General features: G+C 40.2%; 1 protein-coding gene across 1 annotated transcript; it reads left to right on the plus strand.

The window, feature by feature from the left end:
- The first annotated feature begins 1466 nt into the window (after nt 1-1466).
- Nucleotides 1467-10674, plus strand: CCDC195 (coiled-coil domain containing 195). Its single transcript, XM_053666374.1, has 3 exons — nt 1467-1728; nt 5848-6094; nt 10551-10674. The coding sequence occupies exons 1-3, from the start codon at nt 1467-1469 to the stop codon at nt 10672-10674; spliced, it is 633 nt and encodes a 210-aa protein (XP_053522349.1).
- The last annotated feature ends 2341 nt before the right edge of the window (nt 10675-13015 follow it).

Below are 13015 nucleotides of genomic sequence, written 5' to 3' on the forward strand. Positions count from 1 at the left end.
TACAATTCAAACCAGTATTGTTCAAGGGTCAACTGTATATCAAAACAACCCTGCTATTTTTAGACTAACTTTTTAGTAAGCACACCCTAAAATTTAAATATATATCATAAATTTATATGACTAAATGTGGAATAATACTTTCTCCAATCATTTCTTCCACCTGCAGTCTTAATCAATCAACTATTTATTAACATAGGCAAAACCATCAATATACCTAGAAAACAGCAAGAAATGGATGTGCAGGTTTAACTATCAGCATGAAAAATGTTCTACTCATTTTTACCCCGTTGTAAAAGAGTACATATATATAAGCATTACTTGAATTTCCAGCCAGATACTGCTATCAGAGCACATACTATTCAAGAATTGTGCTTTTCCTTCCCAACAAGGATACCTCCTCAGGAAACAGGTAATGAAAGCTGTTAACTGTTTCATATCTTTCTCATTCAAGATTGATGTTACTGCGGAAGCAAGGGGTTGGGGTTGGGCAGAGGAGAGCAATGAAGGAAAACTGAGACAACTGAAATAAACAGCAACAAAAAAGATTAACATTAAACCTGTATCTTCTCACACTCCCCAAATATCCCTGGGCAGCCTTTGTCCAGCACTTTTTTAAAAAAAATTTATTGTCGACATTATTACAGATGCTTCCCATTTCCTCCCCTTCCCCCCTCCACCCAGCCCCTCCCCTGGCCTTCAGCACATTTTGGCCTGTGTCCATGGGCTATGCATATATGCACACATGTTCTTTGGCTAATCTCTTCCAGCCCCCCAAATAGCAGCAAACTGCTTATAAGATAGAAACCTACTGAAAAGTGATTATATGATCCTTGATCTAATCTTGGGGGATATAAGTATCACCATAAGCATTTTATTTAAATAATCTTGCTATAATTTATATGACCCCCTATGACTACTATTACCCTTAACCAACAGATGTCAACATTAGTGATTTACCCCAAAAGTACAGAATCATGACATGTTACAGAGCAGGCAAGGCATAATTCTTATGTGCCAGTTTTGATGTGCTTGTGACCGTTGGTGATCTTATGAAACATTTGATCCCAGAAATAGCAACAGAGAACAAGCCTGACTGGTGAGTAGGGTGGTGAGTTCATGACAGAAACAAGAAACTGCTTCTCACTGGACACTCTGGAGCATTCTCTTCTCTTCAGACACAGAACAATATTCTAGAACTGTGGGCTGATATGAAATGTAAAATACAAAGAAAAGCTCTGTTCTGAAAAACAAAACCCAGAATGAATAAGTCATGGAAATCCTTTACCTCCCTTGACAGCCCAACTCCCCAGGTGCCGAAAGATGGCACAGAGAAGAATGACCTCTATTGTTCAGGAAGCTGTATGGGTGGATCAGCCAGGCCCACTGAGAAGACTGTGCATGCAGCTTATGAGCCAAAGTTGACCTGTCTCCCCAGAGCTGCACACAGGGCAACCAGAGAAGAGGCCATGGATGCTCATGTCCAGCTCGTGAGAGTTGTCCAGGAAATGCAGGCCAAGATCAACACTCTGGAGAAGGAGAATCGAGCCCTCCGGATGATGCTGACTTCAAACAATCAGAGAACCCCAGGCTCAGAGGGACAATCAGGAGATGAAAGGGAAGAGGAAGTCACCGACTCTGGTAACCTAGGAAAAGTGCCCGGACAACCTCCAGCAACTCCTCATGGCTGTATTTCCACTGACACTGCATCAGATGTGCGTGAAAACCAAGGTAAAAAAAAGTTCACAGGTCTTCCGGGCTGTGCTCATGTTCACAAATTATCTCCTAAATGGCAGGCTTACTGTGCCTCTCACGTAACTGTATCATTTGATGTTAACAGTGGCAAGTTTCTTTTTTTGTTTTCTATTGTAGGGTGACCTTTAAGCCTTGGGGCAAACTTTTTTTAGCATCATTAAACAACATGTTTTGGCAACATTAAAACTATTTCCATATATTCCTACAAAGAACAAAGGCAGGTTTGTGAAGATCAGTCATATTTCAAACAATGTGTTTTTACTTCAAGCATTTAAATGCTATGTAAGTGAACACTGAATGGATGCACGTCAAGCAGCGTGTTCACTTACTAAGTGTGAATGATACTGCACAAGAGTTGAGTGTATGAACATCAGAGTCAGACAAGTACAGATGCCAATGATTGGTCACTCCTTAGCCACTTGACTGATCTTTCATTTTCATGGTCTTCATTTGAAAATGTTCTAGTACTAATAAATCAACAAACAAGGTTGTTGAGAATGTGAAGGAAAGGGAACCCTTATGCACCATTGCTAGAAAGTCACCTCCACACAGAAGTTCCTCAAAATTCTCTTACAAAACTACCTTATATCCCAGCAATACCACTTCTGGGTATTGTATAGCTTTAAAAAAAAAACCAAAATACCAATTCAAAAAGATATATGCACCTTATGTTCATTGCAGTGATATTTACAATAGTCAAGATACAGAGCAACCAAGTGCCCATACACAGACCAGTGGATAAGAAAGTTGTGGTACATACATACAATGAAATATTACTTGGCAAATTAAAAAAATAAAATTCTACCATTTGCTACAACATGGATGGACCTACAGGGTGATATACTGAGAGAAATAAGTCAGACAAAGACAAATGCCATATGATTCTACTTACACGTGGAATCTAAAGAACAAAATAAATGAACCAACAAAGCAGAAATAGGCTTGTAAGTACAGAGAACAGACTGATGGTTGCCAGAAGGGAAGGGATTTGGGGGGCTGGGTGAAAAGGCTTAGGGGATTAAGAAGTACAAATTTATAGTTGTAAAATAGTCATAGGGATTTAAAGTACAGCCCTGGGGATATATTCAATAATATTCTAATAACTATGTACGATGCCAGGTTAGGTACTTGAATTAGTGGGGTATCACTTCATAAATTACATAATTGTCTAATCACTACACTGTATACCTGAAATGAATACCAAATAATATTGAATGTGAATTGTAATTTAAAAATAAAATTAACAAGAGAAACTGTTACTGTACCCATCCCAGACAGTCGTGAGAATTAACTGCAATAATAGATCAAGTGCTTGGTATTAGCACCTGGCGAACACACAGCAAAAGGCAGATATTGTTGCTTATCCGTGTTTTACAAAGAACTTTACTGTCCTGTATGAATGTATGTTATACATAATTCAACCTACTATACAAGTTGAATGCTTCAAGATGCAAGGTCAGTGTTAATATATTCTAAACGTCCAATCTCTCACCTTTTACTGAGAATAATTTTGACTGTGAAGGCTATACATGAGGTCAGAAATGAACAGAGGAAAAAATACCTCCTACATTGAAATTTTCAGTGCTTGCCTACAAACAGAATATCCAAATAAAATTGGTATACATAATTAAACACTCAAAGCCCTCTTAAATCCTCTGCCAAAGGCTTTGGGCAATTCCATTTAGAAGTCCTGAGCAGCTTGGCAATGAGACATTGTCCTACTTACCAGCTGCTTCTCTCTGTTAAAGAACGCTCTGTCTAGGATGCGACCCTATGTTTCAAAGCTGGAAACAGATTTAAATCAGGGCCTTTTCCCTTTTTGTCAAGTACAAGTTTGGATCTGAGTAGTTCTGTCCGCTGGTTATTTAATAAAATTGAAAGCATAACCCATGAGGAGGTCTGAATTTCTTCTGGTAAAAAAAAATGGACATTTATATCTCCCTGCTCTAGGGCTTCATAACCTCTGGATTCTCAACTTTGGGGGCCGAGTAATTCTGTATTGTAAGGGTCTGTCTTGGACCTGACAGGATGTTCACCCATTTCCCTGGCTTCCAAGCACTAGATGCCAGTAGTACTTGCCTCCCCTCTCCAATCATGACCATCGGAAATGCCCTCAGACATTCTCAATGTCACCTGGGGGACAAAAGGTCCTCCAGCTGGAAACCACTGCCTTACTCCAAAGGTCAAAAACTCTCCTTCACACCTATTTTCTGTGATGCTTATGCTCCTAAGAAAGCATGGTCTTCGTGTATCTTCTGCTATTCTAAAACAAGCAGTATACTGTTCAAAGAACGGAGCATGCCATCAAGCTGAAAGGAGTTTAGAATATTAATAAGCAATTGATATAACACTTCTTCAGCCTATGGAGAATAGCTTCCAATAAGAATATTAACATTATGTTTGAAAGGGCAGGTGAGAAACATTTGATAAATTTTGGGAACGCTTACTTGTTGACAGGGACCAAACACAGAAAGAAATATGACTTAAATCTATGGTCAGAAGCCCAGTTTAGTTACTTTAATCCGATACTTTAAACTTCTGTTTACGTCAAACAGAGGTGTAAGGGAGGGGCTTCCTTACGCTTCTATGTTAGTTCATGGTAAAGCTGCGAGGAGAGATGTTCGAGATTTGAAAACATTTATTGGGTTGGCCAAAAATTCCGTTTAATTTTTTTCTGAAAAATAAAAGCCCCATCTTCATTTTCCGCAATAACTTAATTGATTTGGATAGTTTGAGTATGTCCGCTATCTCCCCCATTGTATAAGACTGGGTATTCTCAAATGTCTCAGTTTGATCACTGTCACCTGCATCCGGTCCACCCAACCATGGAACATCATCCCAGGAAAAATCCCCAGCGTGAAACTTCACAAAAACACTTTTGACACATTTGATCAGTCACAGCACCTTCTCCATACACTGCACACATCTGCTTTTTTCCATTTCAGTTGCATTTTCATCTTTTTTGAAATACTAAAGCATAATATGCTGACCATGTCACTTATTTTCTTCCATTTTCAATCATTGAAATGGCTGCACAAAAATTCACCAATTTTTTAAGCGCACTCTGATCTGACAGCTATCACAATACAATCTAGCAACATTGTTTTGAATGAAGCTAAAGACAAGTAAGCACTACTGGACCCATCTTACAGAAATAAAACCAAAGTGTGAGGTTAGTGCAGTAAGCCTGGGGGGTGACTCGATGTCTGAGTGGATCTTGGATGACAGGCCATGTGGTCAGCTGGCTCAGTGTTAGAGCTGAGACTCAGACAAACCAGGACTCCCTCAAAGGAAGCTCTTTTCATCAGTGCGCTTTAGTTACTAGGAATGGTTCTAAAAGATTTGGGTTACCTCAAGAAAAGAGCTTATCAGAAGACATTATGGACAGAAATTGAACTGGAAACCTTCAGAAAGTGAGGCCACAGTCTCTCCCTCTCTCTCAGCAGCGCTCCAGTTTTCACAAAAGACATTTTTGCTTCCTTCCATGTGTCCACTTTTCTTTCATCCCTCATTCAACAAGCTGCCTTATAATGACTCTCCCAACGAGAGCCAAAGCACACAATTATAGGCCGCTTAGCAGCAGCCAGACCGAATACCTGTGGCCACTCAGGTGATGAGGGACTGTGGATGAGCAGGATCTTGAGACTCAGGAGTGAGAGAGCCATGCAGAAAACATCAGCACCAGCATCTCTGTTTAAATGCTATGTTTCCAGAAAGTTCTTTCCTGGTCACACACCTATATGGCCTTCAGACCCACTCCCTCCTCTGTCTCCACCCCCTTGCCTTCATCAGCCTTATTTGTCTTCCTAGAATCTATCGCTAACCTGAATTTCATTGTTTGTAAATTGTCTGCTTGCCACACAACAGGGTAAGCTCTATGCAGGCAAGAATTTTTTCTGTTCACTAGCACATCCCCCTCTCTTAAAAATGTTGAGAGTTTTTGTAAAATAAATCAATGATTGGATGTCTTTTATGCAAAAAAATAATAATTGTTTTGTGTAGTTAGTTTCAAGAAAATCTATCAACACAATTTTCCATTTCTGGACATTATTAAATATAGGGTTTTTAAACTTAAATTTTGTGTCTCCTGTACAGGCCACGTCATGATTGTTAGGCGCTACTCTGCGTCCTCGCCAATCCATTTACTTGCTGCAAATGATCCCTGGAAACCTGGGAAAAGACATCTAAATAGTAGAAATCTAGAAGCTCGGGGAACAGTTCAATCACTGGAATGTTCTTCAATCAAGAAGAAAGACAATGAAGAAAAAACGCTTGCAGAAGATTCTTTTACCAGCAAGAATTGCCGCTACAGAGCCCTTCCTGAGCCCGTTCCTGGCTGCAGGTAAGGTCCAATCTGCCCTAAAGCTAGTTTACACGTACGTATGCTGTGATGGCTACTGAGACATTCTCTTGGATGGCCAAGGTCATATCTAGTGGAGGAAAGAAAACCAAATAGGCTACTGGGCCAAAATAACTTCTATCTTACTTATGTCCATTTCTGGTATCAAAAAGAACACATTTATTTGAAGTCAAATGGCACTCTCTAATACATGACTCTAATAAGTGGAAAACAGTCTTCACTTACTCATCAAACATTATTAATGATCATTCTCTGAGCTAGGAATCAGTGATACAAGAGGCAACAAAAATAAAACATTGTACCTGAAACTTTGAGGAACTGACAAGGACACATACATAAACTGACCCCCTACAATAAAGTATGTCCCAGGGAGAAGAAGACAGTTACTTTAGAAGCCGAGCCCAGAAGTCCCCTCTGAGAGAGAACTGTCCTTGTGGAGGAAGGTGTCTTAACAGGCTTTGGGGGGCATAAAAAGGGCCCTTGAAGCATAACCTAAAATGGCCAGAAGACAAAGTGAAAACTAAATGCAACGCAAAATATGCAAATTGGCATTTTGGAAGTGAGAAGCTGCCTGAGAGCTGGAGGGCCTGGGAAAAACACCGGAGAGACAGCTGGGGAGTCTAAGAGGAATGCTGGCCGGCCAGTGCCCCCTGGGGCGGGCAGAGCCAAGGGCTCCTTCAGAACGAGAGTGTTACCATCAAGCAAAATGTATCTGCTCTAAACAGCTAGATCTTGACCTCCCTGCCCCACACTCTGCATTTCTATTTTCCATCCCCCGCCTCAGCCCTAAGTCTTTATCAAGAGTCTGTACACATTGGTCTCCTCAAAGTAGAAGGAGGAGAATAAAGAAAATTGGGCCTGAGTTTCATGATTAGCTTATTGCCAAGAAGAGAAAATGGAACAAATACGGTTGAGGAGAGAATAAGGGAGGCATCTAATCTGGCAGTGGCAGGCAGTCAAATCAAGAGATAATCAGAAGTAACAGGCTGGTGGGAATTCTCATAAATGTTGGAAAAAGCAATGGACTTGCCACAGGATGTGGGGTACAAAGGTAGAGCCAGTTTTATGTGAATTGCACAAGGCAGGATGAAAACTGTATTTCACTTTATAGGAAGTTCTGTTACAGGAGCAAAGAGGGTAACCAGACTCATGCAGACAGGTGGGCCTAGCCAGGCAGAGACAAGTGGGGAGTGCGTCCCAGGTAGAGCAAAAATAACAGCGAGGCAGAGGGAATTATAACTGTGGTGAGTGAAGTGATTGAGGATGGAGAGGTGAGCAAGATCCAACAAGAAAGACCTCCCATGAGCTCAGAGTGCGCGCTTTATCCAGTAATTATGGGAGATCTAACAAAGATGTGTTCATGAAAAATTTCAACATACAGAAAATTTCAGAAACTGATGTTACCAATACTAATGCATGCATCTGTAAGGTTTTGTCATATATTCTTCATTTTTACATATAAAAGAAAAAATGTTACGAATAAAAAGAGAGAACCTATAACCCTCTTCCCCAGTCCTGAGGAGCAAGTATTATATGAGTTTAGTTTCTATCCTTTGAGTATATTTTTTATGCCTTCATTACATGCATTCGTTCATTCAACAAACACATCCTGAAGATATACCATGTGCCGGGCAGGATTCCAGGCACGGAGGACCCAGCAGGACACAGAATTCTCAAAAATCCCTGCCTATATGGGCTTGTTCCTTTGTAACATGATAGTCGATAAACGTGAAATGCATAAAATATATAATATGTTGGACAGCTGCAAGGAGCAAGCATTGTTGAAATTTTTATATCATGGCCAGGAAATGCCTCACCATGTACGTACAGAAGAAAGGGGGATTCTGAGGATTTGGGGTGCAGGTGGGTGGGACACATTCTAGGCATTGAGAACAGAGAGTGCAAGGTACTGAGCAGGCTCATGACTGGTGTTTGAGGAAGGTGAGGAGGCAGGTGTGGAGGCGGTGGAGTGGGAAAGAGAGAAAGCAGAGGGAAGTGAAGGAAAACACCCAGGTGGACTTCCAATCCCCCCAATGATTCTGGATTTATTCCACGTGAATTGGGGTGCATAGCATACTCTTACCACGTGGTTTTAAAAAGATCATATCAGTAGCCCTGCTTTTTAAAAAAAAACTCTACACAAACAATACAGAAAACAAGACCAGATTTAAGGCTAAAAATAGTAATCTGGGCAAGAAGCAATGGTTTCTTGGCCAAGGGTTGTAACGGTGAGCACACTTTCTGAATGTGTTTTGAAGGTGAAGCCAGCACATCCGTGTTGCCACAGGGGCTGTGGGAGTAGAAATAAAAAATACTCACCCAACTATCGTGTTCCGATGGCTGTGTGTTTTCAAAGAGGGAGGAGAAGCAGATGTGCCCTTTGCCTAAAGAAATTACACATACATAGATACACATATACTTCTGGTCACATGAAAACACAAAATGTAATCTTTGTAAAACATTACAAATTACAAAATACAAATGCAACATTAAAGTAAGACGTCTACAAAGGAACACCTTCCATATTCCCATGCACGGACAAGCATCATTCAGGCTGTGACCGATGCCTTTCCAGGCTCAGGTCCACACAGTCTGAAGTTGCACAGTGCATGCTTTATAATGTTATGTTTTTTTTCTCTTAAACCATTACATTCTCACAGACCTACAGTGTTCATTGAGAAATACAGTAGTATCAATTTCCCCACTTTGGTGTATATATTTTCTGTGATAGTTTGGGAACCTACCCAATGTTTATGATGTATTATTTCTCTGAAACAAAACATTTTCCAACTTCCGAGCTGCCAACAAATAAACTATTGGAACACCACCCATTTCTAATTTGGAATCTACTTTAATTTGAAAGATTGAGCCAATTTTGGGACTGTGTTAAAACAAGAAGCTAAGTGATGGATGAAAATCAACAGCTAGGTTGGCACAAAATCCAGCAAATAGAGAGAGAACAGTTGATTAGGAATTATACATATTTTTTCAGATTTTTTTCTTTTACTTTCTCAAGGATTAACTAGTAAAGTGACATGTCATTGCATTATTTCTCTGGTGGTTTTGGTAGATTTGTTTACTTTCTAACAGCTTTCCAAGAATTTTACAAAGATTTATGAAGACCGGTTTGTCTGGACTGGCTTTTTGGAACAGTCAGACATAAAAACTAATTTGCTTGTGAACTCCTCCACTATTATGTTGAGGAAGTATTTTATAGAATAATGCCAATGTCAATACCTCTAAGAACCAACGCTCTTGCGAAACTAGACATAGGATTTTAATTTTTCCTGGATTTCAACATAGAAATGCAATCTTTTCCTCCTGTGTTTAGAAAGAAAAAAATAATAATCTCAAGCTGTCAGAAAGATTAGGAGAAATGGCCCATGGAAACACCTAAAGTTACAAGTGCTGTTCTATTTATTTTACTGATAGGAGAAACCAGACACATCAAACACGATGCACTGTCTTCATTTCCTATAACCAGGGGGTTAACAAAGCAGCCACGGACTCACGTGCCAGGAACTCCAGCTCCACCATTCACCAACAACACGGCCTTGGCAAAGTCATGGTATATCCTGTGCCAGTTTACTCTTCTGTAAAAAGGCAGTCATGATAGCAGTTACCGTAATGCTTTTGTGAAGAAGAAATAAGGCAGCCAAGGGAATGCTTCCTAAGTCCCGGCAGGTATTAGTTTATGGATCCCAATAAGCGGAACCACTGGCCTCCCTCCCAAGGGAGGGAGCTGATGTGTGCCCCGAGACGCAGGCCACTAACTGCCACTCACTGGGATTATGGCCTTACTTAATGAAAGAGAGAGAACAAAATTGGAAAAGGGGCAGTAAGTTTAAACACTATTCTCTAGGCTTCTTCCTGGGAGCAGTTTGTCCTGCTTTATGTCAAAACTCTACACAGGGCTGTGAGAGGGAAGAGAGAAATGGGCAAAATGAAAAGATAATCACTCACGTAGTGCCGGGTTATTGCTGTTGATATTCTCTCCCCCTTTATTGTTCGGACATGATGGATATTCAGTTACTGCAAAGTCCATAACTGCAGATTGATCTGGTTTATAAAATAATTGCCTCAGATTCATGCTTTTCAATTAAAGAGCTTGGGTGGGAAAAGACCTTCTGCCTGAGGGGGCAGGATAGTCTTCAATTTTAAACATCAAGCCGATGATTCTCAAGCAAATGGACCCTTTCTCGGTATTTACAAATTTTAGTGTTATCAACACTCTTCTCTGGACTTCATTAGAGGGCCAGTTTCAACATGTAGTCTAGAACTATCATTGAGCAAATACACAAAAAGAAAATATTATGATATATTTTAAATGAAGTTTTAACACTCTAGGCAGTGGTGGGTGACTTGGAAAAAACTGAATGTTTTGTGTAAAAGCCACTAGCAAGTTTTATTTCTCTTCCCCTTATTCTGCTTTCTTTAGGGACAAGATAAAGACTGTCAGTTTCCTGTTACCCATGGACATAACTCCATATTCCAAAAATTCAAGTTCTTTGAAGTACCCAGCAAATCAGAGTGCAAACCAGCTGAGTACCATTGCAGAATAGAATGTCGTAAAATGTGTGATGTCGTAAAATTTAAGAAACAACTGATGCCCAAGACATGGGAACACCAGGGCCTCACTGGGTCCGTTTCCTCTCCTGCAAAGAGCTCTGGCAAGACGTCCAGTAAGACATACTCGGCGTCAGGTCAGTGGACTTGTCAATGGACTTGGCTGAGAAATGGAAGCGATGACTTTGTGTTGGTGCCGAATGCAAAGGCTGATGTGTGCGTGGCAGCTGTGGCAGTCTCTCTATGCAGCACACAAGCCGTTAAACGTGAGCAAATTCACTTGTCTGCTCAGTGTTCAGAATCTGTGTTATGTCATCAGAAAATGCCACCGTTCCCATTATAAGTGTCACTCTCCAGATCAAACTAACAAATCTAGAGCAATAGTGATGTCCTTACACTTCATTGTGCTTTGTCATTTCACTGACACTCTCTCAGTGGGTCCTTTAATATCCCATGTCAATGGCACACACTGTGGTCTCAGCACAACTGTGGGCTGGCTGGGCAAAGACAATAAACCAGGTTAGGAGGAGAGAGAAAAGGCTCAGGGTCATTCCCTGGGACTGGAAGTCTCAGAACTACCTCAAGAACTTCTAGTCAACAGAGTATCTCCACTTCCTGGTTTGCAACAATCACATTTTAATACCAATACCCTTTTTAAACAAATACATTAAAATGTCTAGAGTGTTGAAATGCAGATTCCAGGGCCCTGCCCCAGACCAACTAAAGTGGTTGGAGAGGTTGGGAAGCAGGCAGAGAGAAGACTAGAAACTCAACTCTCAACCTTTAAGCAAGCCTTTCCAGGCGATTTCTGCTATTTAGTTATGCTTGTGATCTGAGAAAGCAAGAACATAGTCCAAGGCTCCCCTAATCCAGTGCTAAGTTGAAGCGGAAGCAGCTGAAACAAGGAAAACGCAGGAATGGTCCTATCCATTTCTAGGAAAGGATTTCAGTGGTCGCAAAAAAGTCCTAAAGGAAGACGGCTGAATTAAGGAATATGCCGAGGCACAAGCTACATACTGGGGCAAATGCTTCATTTACTGCCAACATTGTAAGAGCTACACAATGAGGCAAGATTACAACCAGAAGGAAAAGGTACAAATGAGATGTAAAACAATTAATCTGGGAACAAAGATACATACCAAGTAGGTAATTAACCTTTGAGATTTTTAAAAACAACAGCTATTTTTAGTTTGTGCACAATTATATTATCTGTATCTTTACAAAATGGAGAATTTTGTGTTAACATTAGTTTAAAGAAACATTTCCCAAGCACAAGAAAAAGCAATCAATGACAACCACCCAAATTAAATTGCCATAACTGGCAAAGTTATAATAATGAATTACCACCCATGCCAAGCTCAAGGACTGGTCTGTAATTGGCATTTCGTACATGTTCTGTGAACTGAACTGAATTCATGGTAATTCCAGTCTGACAGTCCTATAGGATTCCATGCTGCCCCCTGAACTGGCCACACTAAGCCAGTCATTCAATTCAAAATGTTTGTAATTTGAGGCATTCCCAATTCAATGAAGGTGGTCTCTACATTCTCAGTGTCCAAGGTACCTAAGAATCAAATGAGATCCTGTATGTGGATAATTGTCTAAAGCACTAAACAAATACGAGACACTGTTATTGTTTTCCATTCAAGACATAGATTTCCAACGTAGGCCTAAGTTTAAATAAAGGTGTTAAATTAATTTTAAAAATTATATGTCAGATTGCTAGCTTTTTTTCTAGCTTTTAATTTTTCTCTTGGTTAAATTGATGAGGCATCAGGTAATAATAGATGGACAGCAAAACTCTTCCCTAGCATTCAGTCCTTGCTTAACCTGTGAAGAAGGGAACAAAGAAGTAGGAAGAGGAAACCACCCCATGATGAATTCTTAATGGTCATCAATACTACCAATGACAACAAATTAATAACTCTGTGGGTGCTGAAAAGCCAAAGGTTAACAACTACATCAATTATCAATGTACACCAATCTCTGCCAGAGCTATCTGCTTTCATAAAACAATGTGGTCTTCTGCAAATTTGCTTTACCAAATAGGTGTATGGAAACAAAAAAGATTTAAATAGCAAGCCCTGGCAATTTTTCTAGCATCCCAGTTCTGTCTGTTTCCACTACCTTGAGATCCTTCTCCTCCCTAAGCTGTGAATCTAGAACAAGTAACCAAAAAGATAGCTGTGTACAGGAACAATGTGAAACATTACAGAGTTCATTTGATTACTTAGTCCAAATTCCAGTTTATCTTCCAGAAAACAGATCATAGGGCCCTCTGTGAGTCCTGGCAGGCACAACCATTGAGCTTGATAGTTTTTGCCACCGAAATAAAAT

This window comes from Artibeus jamaicensis, unplaced genomic scaffold (assembly GCF_021234435.1).
Source record: "Artibeus jamaicensis isolate MK-2021 breed Jamaican fruit bat unplaced genomic scaffold, CSHL_Jam_final contig_1015, whole genome shotgun sequence".
NCBI classification, from domain to species: domain Eukaryota; kingdom Metazoa; phylum Chordata; class Mammalia; order Chiroptera; family Phyllostomidae; genus Artibeus; species Artibeus jamaicensis.

Coding starts and splice junctions, on each gene's coding strand:
- CCDC195 (XM_053666374.1), top strand. CDS start 1,467: ATGGATGCTCATGTCCAGCTCGTGAGAGTTGTCCAGGAAATGCAGGCC. Junction 1,729..5,847: donor AGATGTGCGTGAAAACCAAG/GTAAAAAAAAGT, acceptor TCTCCTGTACAG/GCCACGTCATGATTGTTAGG. Junction 6,095..10,550: donor GAGCCCGTTCCTGGCTGCAG/GTAAGGTCCAAT, acceptor TGCTTTCTTTAG/GGACAAGATAAAGACTGTCA.